The sequence below is a fragment of the Lactuca sativa genome, chromosome 1 (genome assembly GCF_002870075.4).
Source record: "Lactuca sativa cultivar Salinas chromosome 1, Lsat_Salinas_v11, whole genome shotgun sequence".
NCBI lineage: Eukaryota > Viridiplantae > Streptophyta > Magnoliopsida > Asterales > Asteraceae > Lactuca > Lactuca sativa.
Window position 1 is genome coordinate 64,693,506 of NC_056623.2, and position 20,991 is coordinate 64,714,496.

The window sequence follows — 20,991 nt, forward strand, 5'->3', positions numbered from 1 at the left end:
GTATCCTGTTTAGAGTATGTCATGTTATGTGATATGCTAGATCGGTTTGATTGGATGTGACTTGTTATATGATTGTATGTTTATGTGCACATGGTTGTTGGACCGGGGTTGGGTTGAGCGGGTCCTGCTTTGTGTTGTAGGCCAACATACCCAGGGCGGACCGGTTATCCCGAAGGCCCAGCGAGTGGTCCGGATAGGCTGTAGGCCCTGCGAGGGCGGACCAGACGTGCCGAGGCTCGGAGAGTGGACCAGACCGACTAAAGGCCCGGTAGGGCGGACCAGTCATACTGTAGACTCATAGAGTGGACCAGGTGGGTTGAAGGCCCGGTGCGGGCGGACCAACCACACTGCAGACTTGATGGATATGGCTAGACTCGGAGGGTGGACCAGGTGGACTGTAGGCCCGGTAGGGCGGACCAGTCACACAGTAGACCCAAAGTGCATGGCTGTTCTGTGCGATTGTGATATGTTATGCGTGGTATATGTGGTTGGTATTTTGGGGGTATCTCACTAAGCTTTCGGGCTTACATTTGTGGTTTAACGTTTTTCAGGTACTTCAGGAGACCGTGGCAAGGCGAAGGCATGATCGTACCGCTCCTCATGTTATTGTTTTACGATATGGTTTTGGGAAGACTCTGATAATAATTGTATTGAAAACCTTTTTGTAGTGACTTAACGAAAATGGGTTGTTTTTGAAAAGTTTAAATTGGCTTAAATTTTTAGAGTGTTACACACTAGGCACTCAAGTTTCATGAAGACAATCCACATCAAAGAGGTATGTAATTCTAACTTGATATATTCATTTGAATCAATGTTATTATGCTAGTTAGGATGAATACCTTGGAAAGTTCATATTTGCATGTATAATAGAGAAAACATATATCCAAGGTATTTAGGGTTGCATGTACACTTAGGAGTGTTAGAATGCTCAAAACCTATCAGAATATTCTAGAACCCTCTAGAAAGAATGATAGGAGCGATATTATCCTAAAGAATTGGGATAAGACATGTTTTCAAAAGGTAAGGATTGTCCTTAAGAATCTGATTAGCTTAAGGATTTACATGGAGCATATAAATAGGATGATTAGGATCAAATCCATGGGACTCCTAAGACTTTGATTTCGTTCTCCCCTTTCTCTTTCTTCTCTATAAGTCAAAATTTATATCAGCTGTCTTGGGATATAGAAATTTTGATTTAACCCTCACAAGGGTTTTCCTTGTTGACTTCTTGGAGTCTTGTGTCTGACTACATTAGAGAGATTATACTTTGGGTCATTCATCCTTTGAAAGAGATGTAATTCACATGATCTAAGGATCAAGAGGTAAGTGTTCTATCCTTTCTTTATTTGATTTTAAAGTATGTTGATAAAACTATTAAAACCTAGATCCTATGTGCATGTATACTTAGGTAAATCTTTGATTATTTCTGCTACCTTTAGATAGTGTATTGATGTATAGAAAACCCAACACTACGTCCTAGGAAGAATTTTTCCTTCCTCGATGTTAGTGGCGGTGCTTTTGGTGCTCAATCTAACATCTACAGTGCTCGACGCAAGCTCTATGGTGTTCATTAACAAAGTTTGTGGTCCTCAATAAGCAGGTATGTAGTGTTCATACATTTGGACCATAATGATGTTTTGGGTTTGGCATATAAGTAGTTTTAGATCAACTTGCTATTGCAAATAGAAATATTTATACCTTTGTAACTGTAATTCAAAAGTATATGTGACAGCTCGCTCTCTCTCTCTCTCTCTCTCTCTCTCTCTCTCATAACAAAGCAATAATCTGGAAATCTAAAGTTAATTTTGGATTGGTCCGTTGACAATATGTGTGTCTTACATAAAGGTCTAGTGTTCAATTTCTATTAATAAATTTTATTATTAAAAATCTTTCTATAATTGAATTTCTATGTCTTCTTCGAAAGCATTTTTTTGCCTTGGACATAATGGGCGTGTTCGGCACGGAGCGTTTTGGAGCGTTTGGGAGCTTCTAACTTCTAGCGTTTGACAAAACGCTACGTTTAAAACAAAAAGTCTTGTTTGGCACTACAAGCTTCCAGCGTTTAGTTTAATCAAAACGCTCCAAATCCAAATGTTACTTCATGTAGCGTTTAACAAAACACTACAAGCTGCAAGCTACCCGCTACCTACTACAAGCTACCCGCTACCAGCTAGTTTTGCCGAACACGCCCAATATATGTTTGGATCACCTATGCCCAGTAGTTTAGAATCAAATTGTTCAAACATTGTGTGTGTTCATAAGATATATTCACTTATGGTTACACCACGTTTTAATGGTTTTATATTTGTTGTTCAACATCGAACTGAACTTGTTTTATCGAACATAATTAAGAATTGAAGCTCTTCCAGCTTATAATTCAAGTTTGTTATATCGACCATAGTTCTAATAGGTATTTTTCTCTTGAAGAATCATTGAGAAATCAAACCGAGTTTGATTTCTAAAACGTTTCTCAAGCCAAACTCGAGTCTGCATCATAAAGAATCATTGAGAAATCAAACCGAGTTTGAGATTAACATAACGTTATTGAATTAAACTTGTGCTCGACTTATTTGCAGAATTGTTACTCATTTCACCAACCATATTTCTTTTGGTTTGTTGCTACAACTCTCATTCCAAACCTCCATTAAAGTAGTTGAAGGTTGTTGAACAAAATTAATATTTTGAAGAGCCAACCAGTTGTGCATCAAAGTCTCTTGTCTCAAGTGAGCGTCAAAATCGTTGGCTGCTTTCTATATTTTTCAAAATCGATTACTGGTTTCTTTTGAAGTGATTTTTTTTAAATTTATAGTTTTCAAATTAAAACAAAGCAAAGGTCAGAACAGGTTTAGGTTACTTTGATTTTTATTTTATCATATTTATTCATTTGGTGTTCGACATACTACACGCGGGTTTTAGAGCAAACTACACAAATGGTCCATGTAGTTTGGGTAGCTTACGCATTTCGTCTATGATTTTACTTTATTTTAATTTGGATCGTCATTATAGTTTTGTTTTGTTTTGTGTTTTGTCCCCGTCATACCTAAAATGGTTATACCGCTCTTGTCAAGTTTTTTTTGAAAATATTTTAATTAGTTAAATACACATTAAAAAAAAAAAAAAAAAAAAAAAAACCATCAAGTCTCACCACCCCATCCCTCGCCCAACCAAATCACCCTTTTCACCGAGTCTTTCACTTCCGAAAAACCACCACCTCCTCATCTGTCTTCTCCGGCAAGATCGTCGTTATGTCCTTCACAAAAAAAAAAACATAACAATTGACTCATAATCATTTAAAGCAAGATACAATTGTTGCCACAAAAATCCATTTACAATCTATTCATAGACACTAATATTCAATCTATTCATAAAAAACCCAACATTGGCACATGAAGTTTCAACAAGAATCCCTTTTTCAAAAGATCGTAGCAAAGACACCAGATTTATTGAAGGGAAACCGGATGATTGCTTTGGTTACCAAAGTTTTGTCATTGAACACAAGTTGTGAGTTCTTTGATTTCAGAAGGTTCTTAACGATATATCTGGAATTAGGGTAGAGGGTGTAGGTTCGATTTCAAAGGATTCGAACTTTACGGCTTCGATTCCACTGTTTATTTGTTTCTCTCTTATTAACCACTTGAGGCAGCCAAAACTTAAAACAACCTCATCATTCTTCCATACCAATTTGCAAATCATTTGATAATGATTGGGTCAATTCACAAGAGATGGTGGTTTGTTAAGTTTGATTTATCTTATTTTGGGGTTTTGAAAAATCAATTTGGATTCACCTGAAAATGAACTTAGAAAAAGTGGATGTTTAAGGTTTGGAGTTTGCAGGGAGAAATATAGTTAAAGGAGAGGTGGTGATCTTTTCGGTGATCTTTTGGGAGACTACAACGAGGGTCATGTAAATTTTGGTGAATTGAAGCAACATTATATGAGATCAAGCGACATGCATAGACCATAATAGGGTGAGAAGAAAGAGACCGAGATTAGGATAAAGGTATGTGTTGGGTCTTTTAGCGCTTTAGGTTAATTTATTTTTTATTTATTAGTAATAATAATGTAATTATAAATTAATGATAAAAAAAAGTTTAAATAAATAGTTAAAGATAGAAAGGTCATTTAATGTAAGGTCAAAGACTAAAGAAACAAAGACAATAAATTATAGGGAGGGGTCAAAGTTATAAAGAAAAAAAAATATTATGAATCAAACACCTAAGTTACCCAAAACACATTAACCATTAATGTAATTTACTCTGGTTTTAATTTAATTTTTTTTATTTTTTTGGAAACGGCGAATAATATATATATATATATATATATATATATATATATATATATATATATATATATTCAAATGTTTCTCATATTTGTTGTGTGTTAGAATGCACCGATAACAATTTAATATTAATTATATGTATATTAAATGTTATCCATATTTATAACTCATTTTTATGGAAACCTATTAAATTTGTCATTAATATCAACAATAATATCCTTTCAGAATGAATTTATATCTAGAAGAATACGAGTGTAATCCAGCAGAATAACAGTGTATTCTAGTAGAATACACTCACGTTCTTCATATTTCATGCAACTTTATTGTATTTTAAGTGAGTGAGTCCTGAAAGAAAATACGAACTCATATATAAAAACCTAGATGCGAATTCATTCTGAAAGAATGTTATTGCTGACATTAATGACAGATTTAATTAATTTCAATAAAAAGAGAATTATAATTATGTAAATCATTTAATATATATATATTTATTTAATTAAATAATTATTTAATTTACTAAAATCATATTGGTGCATTCTAAAATACAATAAATGTAAGAAACAAAATAATCTAGCCATATATATATATATATATATATATATATATATATATATATATATATATATATATATATATATATATATATATATATATATATATATATATATATATATATATATATAAGGTCAATACAAATAGCAAGTGACTATTTGTGGGCAGTTAGAAAAGAGAATACAATGTTTTAATAAAATGGTGAAATACTCCGGTCTAACTGTCTACATTTCAACTAAGAAGTTCTATATTTGAACCAAGCATACGTTTGAGATATCACATCCTCCACAATCCTAGTTGGCATCGGTTTCAACGCCTTAAAGATGAAGTTTTTTCTGACCAACCACGTAAACCAAAGCATCCCATAAAACACCACCTTTAGTCTCTCCCTTTTTCTTGGACAATTCCCCCATGTAGCTGTGAAATTGAGGAATTCAATAATTGTGTCAAAGTTGGTTGTTGGAATTTTACACCATTTAAAGATCCAAGATCTCGCCTCGATTGCTATTGGACATTTAACGAATAGATGATTGCTCGTTTCCTGTTCGCCATTGCACAAAGGGCAATTTGTGTTTGTCATACTAGTGTGTCGATTCGCCAAGTTTATTGCCACCGGCAGCCTATCCATTGATGTTCTCTAGACAAAGCATTTCACTTTCAAAGGAATTGCTTTCGCCCAGTTGGTTGATATGCCAATGTAACGGTTTGAGGAGGAGTCTATCTTTTTTCGCAGGGTATTGACCGTGAAGTTTCCATTTGGATTTAAGCTTAAGCGGAGTCCGATTCGTGTAGGATTCGTATTAACACCTTGAATGATAGAACATAATTCCATAAAATCATCTAAAACCTCCCCATCCATAGTCGCCGATTTCCACCTCCATTTAAAACATGTTTGATCGATTCTATCTGATATCATACATAATTTTTTCGACTCCGTAGCTTATAATCTAGGGAATCGCTTATGTAGAGTTAGAGAGCCACACCATCGATCCTTCCAAAACAAAATATTGATATTTGAACCGGATATTAGAGTGAAGACATCCTGATGAGTGACATCAAATTCGAGAAGAGATTTTTATTGCATTAGCAATATTACACCAGGCACTGCCTAGTGAGGCCAGTGGCGGACCTTAGTGGGGCATTTGGGGTTCTGGACCTCTGCTCAATTTCCGGCATGCAGTGTAAATGTTTTTTTGTTTTTTGTTTTTTTGGGTTTTTTCTATTAGGTGCACTCGTTTGAAGTACGAGGAACACCCCTACTAAAACAGTCTGCGCCCACTACTGAATGAGGCTTTCGCAATATAAGAAACCTTAACCATAAAATGCGTATCTTTTATCACCATTCGTACATACGATTAAGAAACCTTAACCATGTTTAAAATAAAATAATAAACATTAAGAAAACGACTAGGCCCAAAACAAATAGTATAGTGTGGCAATGGTTGTATAAATGTGAATTGTAGTTGGACGGACCCAATATATTAAGTCAATTTTCTTAAAGAAAACTTCAAGTTTGAAATAAATATATACAATATATGGAAATGTGCAATAAATTAAAGTTGTATTTGTCAAATCACATATACATGATAAGTTAGATTTTTATTTCAGAGTTTTTTAAATTAATATGTTTGGCAAGCTAAAAAATAATTGATAAAATAGCTTTTTTAAAAGCCTATTCAAACTAGTTTTTCAGAAACGGTTTTTTAAATATTTCGAATATACCCTTAATTAGTTATAGAAATCATATTTTTTTAAATGTGCTTTTATGTCACTTTATATCTGTCAGCTAGTTTATCCATTAGTTTTTACCAAACATCATTTTTTTGTAAGCTAGCTTATAAGCTAGTAGGTAGTTTTTCATGTTGGGTTAATCGGATTCAAGTCAAGTTTTAGGGAAGTTGTCTTTTATTAATTCTCAGTTTTAGATTAGGAGTCAAAGTGTTTTATTTTATCATTTTAGAAGTTTGAGTAGTTTTCAATTTCTTTAGTATAAATAGCTAGGAGCATGTGTCGTTCTTTTGTTTTTTTAAATGAACTTCCAGTAACTTTGTGATCAAGTATCTTCCTCTTTTTTTTTCTTTTTTTGTCCCTGTTGGAGTTCACGGTTTCAACTCACAACAAGCAATTTGTTTATTGTTTTTATTGCACTTACATTTCAGTTATCAACTAGTTTTCCAACTAGTCTACCAAACATAACCTTAGTAATACTGAAGTACATCAAAATATAAATATATAAGAATAATGTTGAATTTTATAAATTTCGTTAAAGTTATTTTAGACATAGACATGGTTATATGATGCTTAAAACCCTAATAAATGCTATTTAACAAAACTTTTAAAGCATATGTTTAGTATTGACCATAAAATTAGGATAAGTTAGTATTTAAATGGTGATGAATTAGTCGGTAAATTGTTAATAATTTTGGTTTTGTGAATATATTTAATGTAGTCATGATTTTATTTGAGATAAATTGAGTTCCATTTAGTTATATTCTGAGATAGATAGATCCCCTAACGGGGATTCTATTTCCCGTTCATGGGGTGGGTCAAGAGGCTCACCCTTACAAGGTGCAAACAACGCAAGGTAATTGTTTATTCTCTTGCTATATTGTCTCTCACGAACACAATCAAAAGCAAGCTAATTATGTGTTTTATGATTTCGGATAGGTTTGTAATTTCAAATCGATCTTCTTGGATTATACTAAATGGTATTTCGTGAAAGGGTCAACTTTCTAACAAATTGATTTTCTTGAAACCCAAAATTCTAACAGATAATTCGGTAACTAAAACTAAATAATTAAATGATAAGAAAAATATTATTAATATTAAAAAAAATCGGCCATTCCTCTGTTAATTTGTTGATGTTGTTCACTTGTTCTAGAAGACAATTACGAAAAAGCTAGGAACGAAAAGGCTCTTCGCACGCAGCCTCACCCAAGGTCAACTTTCATAATGAACTTAAATTCAACGCTAAATTAAGAATATAAACAACTTATTAATTCATATCAATTAAATGTTCAATAATATAACTTATCAATTCATATCAAAATGTCAAAAAAACTGTAGTTGTCGATACGTAATCTTAATGGTTTTTTACTTTTTAGGGATACATACACTTATCAACTTTTATTTATTGTGATTGTTTTCAACTCATAGTCGTGTTTTATTCAACTTTCACTTTATAGAATTATTATTGTATTATTAATATTATTAAATATATAACGCCAACTTGTACCTAGCTATTCAAAAATCAATCAATGTATGTTATATTTTAGTATTATTTGGTCGAATTAGTAATGCTGAGAAAGTTTGAAGGTTGAATAAGAAGGTAGACGACTAGAAATATTTCTAGAATCATGTTTCATGCTATTTATCTAAGAAGTTTAAAGAAAAAAAAAAACATATATAAAATGGTTAATTTCAAAAAAAAAAAAAAAAAAAAAAAAAAAAAGAAAAAAAAAAAAAACTAATTATATTTTCAATTTTTTATTTAAAAAATTATTAGTTTGTTTATTTACTAGTTGTGAAACCCGTATATTATATGGGTTGATAAAAACAAAATGTTAAATAGAAACGATTAAATGAGAAATTTATTTGAATTTGAAATTTGAAATAAATAAAAATTATGAGAAAAAAAACATGCAAAAAATAAAATAAATTAAAATTATTGTTTAGTTATCAGACCCGTATACTAAACAGGTTAATTATAACAAAATGTTAAATACAAAGGTTTAAATTGTAAATTTATTTGAAATTGAAATTAAAATTTAAAATTTAAAATTTGAAATTAATATCATTATGGTAGGTTTAATTTATGGAAACTAATTAATAATATATTAGAAATGCAAAATGAAATAAATGACAAGTGGAAATAAATATATCTCTAAATTATGATAAAATGACATGTGGCAAATTGAATGAGAGAAGGACATGTGGCAAAATTATTCTTATTGTAGATTAGAACACATTATCTTAAACAAGATCCTACTGTGTATCCTATTTAATTATTTATATCACTTTACGCTTTTATCCGTTTCGACTCAACTATATCAAATCAAAATTTACTTTTACTCGATAACCTAAAACTTTTCAAAAGATTCGATGTAATACCATGAAATAAAAGTTGAATAATTAAGAATACGTGTATTTAGAATCATATCTTTTTAAAAACTTTTCGTAACTCAAATTAATCCTCGACAAAAAAAAAATGACAACCCATAAAAGTTATATCAATCATATAAAATTATTAATTTTAATACCACATGATTATTATAAAATCCTCAAAAAATACAACTAAACCATATTGTATAAATATCTACTTTAATAACACATTCTAACCTTTATAAACTCTCAAACAATGATTCCATTTTCTTTTGGAATCACATCCGAACTATAATCATGGGCCATAAGAGTCCATAAGCCCACAACTCGTTGATCTTAAACCTTAATGAATCATATGATAAAATGTACAATTGGCGAATACAAATTCACGAATACCAAATAAAATTAAACGATTTGATTTCTTCCTAGATGAAGAAATCAAGAACTAATAATCAAACAGATACATCCTTATGAGATTGTTCAAAGAAAAAAAAAAGTATATATTAATAATATGCTGTCTAGAATTACACCATTCCTTTTGCAAAATAATCTTTTCATGTTTAACCACATAATCCGTAGAACAAACAAACAAACAAACACATCATCAACAAACAAAGCTCTGTTACTTGTTACTTGTTTACTTGTTTTACTTGTTAGTGTATTTGGTGGGTCCCACCAGCAGCAGCATCCACTATCTTTTGCCATGTCAATTGACGCTGTTCTTCTGCTTGTTGAGAATTCGCCTGTTTTTCAGCAAACTGTTTTTGGCATTCTTCAAACAATTTGAAATCCATTTCTTGAAACATTTTACGCACATTCACTGTTAATCCATGAACAGCTTGATTCCAATGAGATTGAATATTGTTTTCCAAAGCTTCAAACACAATTGGTAAGATTATGTTTCTGTTTTGAGCAATTAAGCTCACAATATGCTCATTGTTCCACAAAAACAAAGCTCTCTCTGCTGTCTAAAAAAATATAAAAATCATAAATTAATACACATGTACACATTTATGACACATTAAAAAAGATAATGGAGAATTCTCAAACCTGAAAATGAGGGCTATTAAGACACCGAGCTATTTGTCTAAAAAGAGGAATCATACATCTCTGAAACTCAGCAGCTTGTGTAGCTTCTAAAACCTCTTCAAGTTCTCCAAGAAAAAGAGTCTCTTTTTGACAATTAGTAATAGGCCAATATTTAAGCAAACCCCTTATAACAGTATCTGCTAACTTATTATCCTTTTCTACAAACTGAGTAATACAGTAGGAAAGTTGTTGATGATACATAGCAATTGACTTGGGCTTATGGAGTGGAATAAGAGCTCTAACAAGAAACAACTTGTGCTCCTCTTTCATTGGTAATGCAAATCCATTGATTATACTCCCGAGTATTTCCAATAACTCACCAATTCCATTATGCCTTTGTGTTTCATAGATGAATCTGTAAAAGATGTTATTGATTGCTTTCCTGATAAACGGGCGATGAACCATAAACTTGCCATAGATTCGGTGTAGAATTGTTTTCAGATACTCACGTTCACGTGGATCTTCAGAATCAAACATGTCTAGTAGCTTTAAAACAAATGAATGATTGATGTAACGCTTTGCGACTTTGGCATCGGTGTCGGATGATACAACATACCTTAAGAGAAGCTCGTAAACGAGTTGGAGATGTGACCATGATGGATCGAGATAAGGTTCTTCTTCTTCTGTTTCAATGTTTTCAGTTCCTGTATGTTCATGGGAACTCGGTGGTAAACACCTGAAGATGTTTACTGAAATCATTTGAATCATCTCGTCTTGATTGCTCTCGGTGACTTTACCAGAACCGGATTGGACATAATCCACAAGCTCGACAAGGTTTAGCCTTTTAATCTCCTTCTCCCGAACCATTTTTAACGTGTCTGTGAAATCAAATTGGAAACGGCAAACCTGACACTTTCTGAGAAACAAGTGTTGTCGTTCCGATACTGGAACATCTCTAAACATCGGCAAGGATTCAATAGATCCAGTTGGAGGAGGAGGAATCGATGTTCCACTTGGTGTCTGTTGTTGTTGACCTATACTGTTCGCAACAGGAGGAGCACCACCACGAGAGGCGTGATTTACGACAACATTGGAAGTAGAAACAGACTCGGAATTCCGGTTTCCAGGAGGAGTAAACCCGTAAGTATCAGTATCAGATTTCGAGGGCTTCCGTTGCCCTCGTTTCATAAATTTGTTCAACATATTTCTATGGTGTATGTATAAACTATAATCCAACAAAATCAATTCAGCAGCAAATCACTAATCCTAATTTCTTCCAGTTCCGAACAGAAAAATTGTTATTCAGTCAAAACAAATAAAAACCCTAAATCAGTCTTTTAGCAATTAAAAAACGAACACGAAGTAGAAGGGGTCTGTTATACCATTATCTGAACCCGGAGTTGATTGGTGGTGGTGGGGGAAATGCAGCGGTGGTGTGATGGTGGCGATCGGCGGCAGGCGGAGGTGATTTGTGGCGATCAAATTAAAGAATGGAGAGAGAAAAGATAGATTAGAGTGAGAGTGAGAGAGACCAAAGTTGATATAATTTGAAATGTGGTGAAGGGGGCGATTGGAACTTGAAAGGGACACACATATTGAAGGCTCACACTTTCCTAATAAAGTTGACTCCTTTAATCATATTAAATCATTTCATGGCCATTTATTTTTATCTATTTTCAACTTTCCAACTATGGTTATTGTAACAACTCAATAAGCATCATAATTCCTACTTCAATTTCCTTTGATATTAAAAGAAAAAGAGGAAATCAGAAGAATATGAAAATAGAAAAAAGATTTTTAACAAAATGATGTTTTGATGAATTTTGTACATAAAGGCAATCAATTTTGTATTGTGGTCCAATGAGAAATGTCGCTATTTAAGTGGTTGTAAATATCATTTCATATATAAGAAAAACAGTTTGAAATCTCTTTCAACCGTAACAACAAATAAGGATCTTGAAACTTCCAGGATACTATAGTTCATTTGAAATGTTTTTCTATATCACATTTTTAGTTTTTGACTGTTCACGTTCTGGTGTGAAATGGTGGGGTTTTGCTTTACATTTCCTTTTTAGCTTTGTTTTTTGTTTTTTGGTAAATCATAGGAATAATATTGAAAACATATACATCTTGTTTCCGAGTTTTTTTTTTTGTAAATTCATCATAGGAAAGGGTAAGGAAAATTTGACAGAAAAAAAGGGAGGTGAATAAAAATATTCATTATTTCGTATTCACGAGTTCGAAGGAAATGACAGGAATTGAAAGGAAAATTTTAAGTTTTTGTGTTCCCGGATTAGAAGGAAAAAAAATAAAACTTAAAATTTTCCTTCCCCTCACTTTCTTCCCAAATCCGTCCAATTTTTGAGGAAAATTTGAAAGGAAAATATGGCTCAAAAATCTTTCTCTCCCCTCACTTTCCTTCCATTAATGAAACTCGGAAACACGATTTTCCTTCGACGCCCCTCACTTTCCCTTCGTACCTCTCATTTCTCTCCTTAAGTAGAACTCGGGAACAAGGCGATAGTGTTTTAAATTATAATTAATGATTCTTGTTTCAGAAAAATCATATCATTGTGAAATTATTCACATGAACGATTTCAAGATTAGGCCTTGTGAAACTTGTTCATGTGAATAGCTCCGCAATGATGGTCACTTTCAAAGAAAATGTTCATTGAATTTTTTTGTGGTTTAATGTTATATATTTGTATGACAATAGTAAATATCAAATATAAATACACTAAATCGAAATTTATATCTAAATACTAGTCATAAATATGAAAAATGTATTTGATTGTAGATGTATATAGCATATTACAAACACAAAATCAAACATGTTAGAGGCTTGTGAATTACAGCTTCCTAAGACAGAAATTGCATTGGTACGAATTTATCTAGAAGATAAATGTCAAAAATATAAAACTATCAACATCTCATTAAAAACGAGTCTACTTACAAGATAAACCTCACTACACAGATCCTATACTACACTCTTCCCTCAATATTATTATATCCTAACAAATATCAAGAACACGAAACTCTAACTAAGAGTTCTAATAGAAAGAGTCTCAGATAGATACTCTGGAAAGTATATTGTGAGATTAAAAAATGAAAACCTAACTCTTTCCATCTATGTATAGCGTATAAGAATGCAATACTCCTCACTATACATGTATGAGTACAACCATATCATTTAAGAGGATACAATTACCATAATACAAGTTCCAAAACCTTTAGTACATCCATTTAAAGCTCCACATATACAAGCATCCAAGTTCCACATATAAAGCTCCACATATACAAGCATCCATTTAAAGCTCCACATATACAAGCATCCAAGTTCCCATATATAATCCTTATAAAGTTACATCTCTACTTGGACAATAATACCCAGCAGCCCCTCAACCTTTAGTGTCAAGTTCCAAAAATGATCAACTTTAGTCCCCGACAAACCTGCACTAACCAGATTAAGTCGGTAATATACATACTTGTTAGGTGATTAAGATTATAAGGAAATAGACATTATTTCTAACAATAAAACAATCAATCAAGATTCAATCTTGATTTTAACAGATTTCCTTATGCTTCCATGATTTCCATAGAAAACAAAACTAAAGAAAATGAAATGTTTCTTCTTTGGCCACAAAATTTGTCAATTCTCTTTTAAATTATAAGCTTCCTATAGTAGTTGTAACTTTCAAACAAAATTAACTGCTAAAAACTATCATTACAATTATACCAATAACTAGGGAAGAATCCCGCATTGCGGGGTTGGTTACGCAATTGATTTGATCTAGATATTATATTTCATCGACGTTGAAATTTGAAGGAATTTGCGAATATTTTTCACTTTGGTTTCATGATCAAAACCTTGGGGATCAAAAGGTAATTTATATTTATGTGCGGAAATAATGGAATATAAACCGAACTTATTTCAATATACATATGTCGAGGGTATTTTGGTCTTTATGGAAGAATGGAACTAAATTTTGTCCATTTGGCAATCATGGAATGAGATCTCATATTCCGATTCCGTCGGAATTGGCAAAATCGTAAAATGTATGTGATTGAAATTCCAGATAAAAAGGGTAGTTTTGGAATTCAAGGAAAAAAGGAAATAGGGCTTACAATAGGTTTTCCAGTAACATCGAATCCTTGAGGGCATAACTATATTATGTTATATTTAACGTAAACATCAAAAAATCTAATTTCCATTTTGTATTTGCAAAATGAAATATAACGGTACAATCATAATAAGAATAAGTTATGTGATACAAATTACAATGGGCAAAATGGGTAAATTACGCGAAGTTTTGAGCTAGAGTAAATACAAATAAACCACCACCTCCCACATCTCGACCCACAAGAATGTTCGTGGTCTAGATATGAAAGGTAGTAAAGTCCTCCCACCGATTGCCTGCCACATCATATACCAAGTTTATTTTTTTCCGATTCTTATCTTATATGATAAATAAATAAATTTGTTATTTCTTGAAATATGATTTAAAATAGCTTATAATAAGTTTGTGAATGTATCTTCCTGGGCTTGTGGTACTCACTGGAACTTGAGCTTTAAGAGAACGAATTGCTTGCAATATTTAAAAGTAAATACAAAAAATAAATCACATAATTTGATTTTGATACAATTAAAAATCAAAACAAATAATTAATTATACGATGAGTTTACCTGTAATGTCAAGAATGAGCGTGACAGTAATACAAAGAAAAGATCAAATTTACCAAATGAAACATAATTAATGGCTAGATGAAGATTGACTAAATTAATAAAAACCTAGAGACCAACTATAGAAATTTTAAGAAAGAAGGTATAGATACTTACTTCAATGTTCAGATACAATAATATCATTTTTTCCAGTGACCTCATTTTATGAAGTTGCACAGCTTCAACATTGCAACTTATAATCTGAAATCAGTTTCCAAGTATTTTCACTTAAAAACCCAAATCAGTTTGTAACAATTCTGCTAATTTCATGAGATATTTAGTAATACAGGAACCCCATTTAGTTGGTTAATATGTTCCTTGTAAACATGGCATTTCAACAAACACTTTCAACGCACAATTAGAATGTATATATATCGTTACCTATGAATAGAAGTAACTTACCCAACATAAGGAATACCTGAAGCCGTCTATTGTCAATTACTTGGGCTGAAGCACCATGATTTACTGTGAGAAACCAAATATATCACTGTAAAACAAATTCAAAATCTTTTGCCTAAATAATATTAAAACAATTTTATAAGAAAAAATAGATAAGGGTGATGTTAAAAGAAATGGAATTTCAGACAAAATAATACTTGTTGTCATGAGTAGTGGTAAAACATGAAAGATAGCTTCAGTCAGCCATTTCAGGAAACATCTAACATGCAACTGCTTGAACATGAAGAGTAAAATGTGTATCAATATCCAATTGTATGTATTTCTAAAAATTAAGGTCATATTGTGTTTTAAAGGCAACCAAGAAAAGTGGAGGATATTGAAGAAAAAAATCAAATATGCAAATGAAAAACTCAATACCCCTTACCTGATAGGAAAACAGAAGATGTTACTTTCTTGGGAACTTCGGCGGCCATTCCTCCATCATGTTCACTGCCTCACAACCTTTAAGCTGAAAATCAAACATTAATTTTTAGTCTTCAGTCCAAATAAGTTTTCTACAATTTCATCTAATATGTCTTGAAGTGGTTGTATCTGCATCCAATTAATTTTTTTTTTCATTTAGACATTTCATCAAACACGTGATATGCATCTAAAGTTACAATTTTTTTGTGAGTTTTCAAATTCAGCCTGGAAGTGCAGTTCTATACAAATATAGATTAACAGGCACAACTGCACAAGTGACTGAAAACGCCTAGAAAAATTAATGCATAAACCCTAAATACAAATTAAGTTCATATGGCCACCAAAAATCGAGAACACTAACATGACGAACCATCTGAAGTATGAGGGGTCTACAAATGAAAAGATGATGCAATCAGGTCGGTGGGATTTACCTGTTTGATTCGGTGGATCATCCACGTAAGTTATGTTTCCTGCTTCACGACATGCACCTTCTTCGGACTCCGACCCTCTTTCTCCTACCAGAAGCGCAGAGAGTACAGTTTAAGGCTTGAAACTGAAAGCAATGGTGATGCTAAGGGCAAGAAGGTGCTGCTTACAAAGTCGGCAGTGGATGCTCGAAGGCAGTGAGAGACGAAAATCAACGGTAATTGAAACGGGATCTGATATGGTTTCTTTGTTATGCTAAAGATGCATACAACTGATGCATACCTACTTTCAGGATGTACCCTCTATTTACAATCGATGAATGTTGTAAACATACCAGGGCGCCTTTAGATCTATAAATGGTGACCTCAAGACCGTCACCATTGGCGGATACCCTCCTTTTTTGTTCCCGTCACCATAATCGGTGGAAAGTAGAGCAGGTGGTGTGAGGCGGTGGAGGAAATATCAAGGAGTGGAGGGATTAAACTAAGTCGATGGTTGAGCCGATGAGGAACACGTGTTGAAGCGGTATATACAGAAAAAAAAAACACGTAACACAACACGTTCCCAAATAAAAAAATAATCCAGAAAAAGAGAGTCAACGAAAAATAGAAAAAAAAAATTCATCCAATGACAGAAATGTACTGTTCAAGTGGTCATTGTAAATTAGTATGTATATATAATTACCAAATTTTAATTAATTAGTTTGATTAATAAAACCATTTTTGGATTTAATTATAAAATTTTATTAATTAGTCAAGAAGGACCCTAAGGCTTAAATATTTATCTTTCACCATTAAATGTATTAAATCCAAGCTACATTTTAGTTAGTACATGACGGATCTACCATGTACCAAGTGGGGTGCATGACCCCACTTAACTTAGACATTTTTCTCATAATTTATATAGTGAAAAAAAACATATATTTTACCTTTGCACCTCATTGAAAAAAAGATCCTACCTCAAACCAATCAAAGTTTTAACTATTATAAATTAAGTATCTAAAACCATTTCATTATTAAAATGATTGTTACAAAGTCTAAATACAACTACATATTAATTTCATTTAAAATATTGGACTCCAGTTGAAATTTTTTTAAGATCCGTTGGATCTGCCACCAGTCTATTACAAGCCCAATTTGACTAGCCAAATGTCATTTTCCAAGCCCAAATTTTGTTATTTCTCACATGATCCGTTTAGTTTAGTTAACTGAAAAGACAAAAGTATTGAAGGCTTGATAAGGTTTCATCTTCTATCCATATAGGATGAGTCTCACAAGTTATTTTACCAAAACAAAGTTCCAACAATACCTATATTTTATATTCAAACACCAATGATACCCCACATTTTAAGTAGAAAATAAGATAAGTTTGATATTTAAATCGGGAAGGCTAAAAATGAGTAGAAACTAAAGTCTTGAACACTTTTGTAGTAGAACAAACAAGAAGCATCATACGTATCATATCTAAACATAGCTTGATTCTTATTTGGTGTTTATTTTGGTCGATCACAATCCTTTCTTCATGAGACTTTTAGAGATCTTAGTCGTATCAGCTCCAAAAGATGCGACCTCAAATCTATCTTACATAGGTAACGCTAATATGGAATAATCCTTAATATTCCAATAAAAAAGCTATTAGCATTATTAAGAATAAATCATCCCCTAAATCATCAATGGAAAACACAAAATAAATATAGGAGTGAGAGTACCTTTGTGTTTGTTTTTTGTTAATTATTCACCAACAAGTTTTCTTATTCAACCTAAACCATTGGATCTCCAATATTTCTAGGTTAGGTTTCTAACAGTTGGTGACTCATTGTGTTGACTTTAAGTCCACTCATTGATGTGAAGAGAACTTGCTCTGTACTAAGGCATTTTTTAAGGATTATATATATATATATATATATATATATATATATTGACTTTATGTAACTAACGAAAATGATCTCATTCTCATCAAGTCACTTATTGTAATATGTCTCGACTTGCCATTGTATATCTGATTTTATGTTATAGTAAAAACAGTCATGCTATCACAATGTATACAAATATCAGTAACATGTGTAGGCCACAAAGGAATACATTTTAAGAAGCTTTTAACCTACTCAACTTATTTAAAGGTTTTATCTAAAGGTAAAAATTATGTTTCCATTTTATAATATATATTAGAGTTTTCTTAGATGATTTCCACTATAGAATGTGTATGTATAGGTTTTTTTTAGACAATTTACAAGATATAGCAGCTCCACCAGGCATTGGTAATCTAATTTGCATCATAATATCCTTTAAAAAAAAGAGGATATCTCGTTTAATGCAACTCATAATTTATTTTATGTTTAAAATATTTAAGCACTCTAAGTATATTTCCCAAAATTATGAAAGTGACTGCTCGATCTACTTACTACATGCGAATTTCGATCTAGTACAATTCGTAATATACATCAAGCTTCCAAAAACATGAGTATTTTATAGTTGAGCAACATTGTCACTTACATTCTTCTTAGGATGACTAGAATGATCAAATCGGATAACAATCGGTTTGTCATCATAGTGTCCAAACTTCTTAAATATGCTTTCAATATAATTGGACTATGTAAGAGCATACCCTTCTCGACTTTTTTGAATTCTTACACAAAGAAATTCATTAGATAGTCCTATGTCCTTCATGACAATAGCATTTTTCTTGGTTCGATTTAAAATATCTAAACTAATACCCATTTAAATCATATCATCTGTTCACAAGCATATGATGGAATAGGCATTTTTGTATTGTTTGACATAACATATTTATCATACTCATCTATTCTAAATTTAGTAGATAGTAGAGTATTGTCAGACTTTTCATGTCATTGTTTTGGAGCTTGTTTTAGTCCATAAAGTGACTTGACTAATTTATAGACTTTATTTTCTTGACATTTCATCACAAACCCTTCAGACTGATTCATATATGTCTCTTTATCTAATGCAACATTTAAGTATGCCTGTCAAAACATGTCACGACACGACAAAACAAAATTTGGACGAAATAGAAATTCAAATTCTTGTTCATGGCATGTTTAGGTTAGAAGAAAAAATACGACATCGCGTCGTGTCGTGTCCGGGTTGGAAAATTGGCACGAAATTGACACGAAAACAACACGACTAAAACACGATTTAAAAAAGACATATAACACGACAATAAAATGAGTTTGACACGATATATACCCAACAAACTCTTTTATTAAATAATATTTTCGTAATTGTAATTATATATATATATATATATATATATATATATATATATATATATGTGTGTGTGTGTGTGTGTAACAACCTCAAAAATACCAAGTACAAAATTTTATTTTTAAGTCAACCAAAACCATCAATCATTCCTTTCAAACCATCAAAGTATGACAATGTATAAATAGTTATCAGCGTATAATCCCAAAATCATAAAATGCGGAATGCGGGTGGATGTTGCGCGATCATGTCGGGCCCTTCCCCTTCGAACCTGAAGTAGCTGAAAACATTTCAAACATAAACAGTAAGCACACAGCTTAGTGAGTTTCCTAAAATATCACATAACATACAAGAAACCGGTCTGGCCCAATAAGTATAATGGGCCTCGCCCAAACTCACATAACGAACCCCGCCCAATGAGTATAACATGCCTCACCCTAACACTCATAACGGTCCTCGCCCAATAAGTATGACGGGCATCACCCTAACTCACATAATGAGCACCGCCCAATGAGTATAATGGGATTCGCCCTAACTCGTATAACGGGCCCCGCCCACGATAGAAAACATACAAGTATTACACAGACAACTAGCATCTTACAAACATAATACAGTGGGCCGGTATTGGTGCCTTCAACCTAACAGTACAATGAAGAGACTCACCTTAATATGCAACTCTAAATCAGCAAGCTCACAACATCCAAAACGGTGCTAAATTCCACCCAGATATACACGCAAGGAATACCCTTAGTCTACCTTTCTAAAACTATATATTTGAACAAAGTAAGCAAGTCAAAAGTCAAACCTCAAGGTCAATGGATAATTCGCCTCATGAAGCTTCATATTCCTCGAAGCATAAGCTATCAGATAACCCCTCTGCATCAAAACCACGCCTAATCCTAAAATCAATGCATCGCAATATACCACGAAATCATCCATGCCCTCTGGTAGTGTCAAAATCGGAGCCTCACATAACTTCTACCTCAAAGTCTCAAATGTTTCATGTTTCTCAGGCCCTCAACGAAAAGTAACCGAATTGTTTGTCAGCCTGGTCAATGGAATTGTGATCCTGGAGAAATTCTCTATAAACCACGATAATACCGGCTAAACCAAGGAAAGTCTTAATCTCATATGGAGACTTCAGAACCTCCCACTGCATCATGGCCTCGATCTTGTCCAGATCAACCAATACACCCTTATGATTGGCAATTTGGCCAAAGAACTGCACCTCACGCAAACAAGACTCACACTTGGAGAATTTGGCATAAAGCCTCTCCCTCCTCAGAGTCTCCATGACCTCTCGCAGATGATCCTCACGCTACTCCTTAGTCTTAGAATAGACCAAAATATCATCAATAAAGACAATGACCGACCGATCCAGCATCAGTTTGCAAACCTTGTTCATGAGATCCATGAACATTTCTGGTGCATTGGTGAGCCTAAAAGGCATCACCACGAACTCGTATGCCCATAACGAGTCCTGAAGGCCGTCTTCTGAACATCCTCATCTCGAAACCTCATATGATAATAGCCTGAACATAGATCAATCTTGGAGAACCAAGGCACACCATGCAACTAGTCGAACAAATCATCAATCCTCGGAAGCGGATAACGGTTCTTCACCGTTAATTTGTTCAACTCCAGGTAGTCGATGCACATCCTGTGGGAGCTATATTTCTTCTTCACAAACAGTATCGCCGCTCCCTAGGGTGAACTACTCGGCCTAACAAAACCCTTTGTCTAATAGCTCCTACAGCTGTGTAGACAACTCATGCATCTCTAGCGGTGCCAACCAATAAGGAGAC

At 32.9% G+C, this 20,991-nt stretch overlaps 1 protein-coding gene across 2 annotated transcripts; it reads right to left on the reverse strand.

Moving 5' to 3' along the window:
• Window positions 1-9,408: 9,408 nt before the first annotated feature.
• LOC111902203 (serine/threonine protein phosphatase 2A 57 kDa regulatory subunit B' beta isoform) lies at window positions 9,409-11,564 on the reverse strand. Of its 2 annotated transcripts, XM_023898066.3 has the most exons (3): window positions 11,344-11,564; window positions 9,983-11,234; window positions 9,409-9,900 (listed from the first exon to the last, which is right to left on the reverse strand). In XM_023898066.3, the coding sequence occupies exons 2-3, from the start codon at window positions 11,162-11,164 to the stop codon at window positions 9,586-9,588; spliced, it is 1,497 nt and encodes a 498-aa protein (XP_023753834.1). In that variant the 5' UTR covers window positions 11,165-11,234; window positions 11,344-11,564; the 3' UTR covers window positions 9,409-9,585. The 2 variants fall into 2 exon arrangements, with proteins under 2 accessions (XP_023753834.1, XP_023753827.1); XM_023898059.3 differs by having other exon boundaries at window positions 9,983-11,564.
• Between the last annotated feature and the right edge of the window lie 9,427 nt (window positions 11,565-20,991).

Bases quoted from the DNA above. Each gene is read 5' to 3' on its own strand.
- LOC111902203 (XM_023898066.3), bottom strand. From the start codon at position 11,164: ATGTTGAACAAATTTATGAAACGAGGGCAACGGAAGCCCTCGAAATCT. The intron at 9,901-9,982 runs GTTTGAGAATTC...ATATTTTTTTAG, and splicing joins TTAATAGCCCTCATTTTCAG to ACAGCAGAGAGAGCTTTGTT.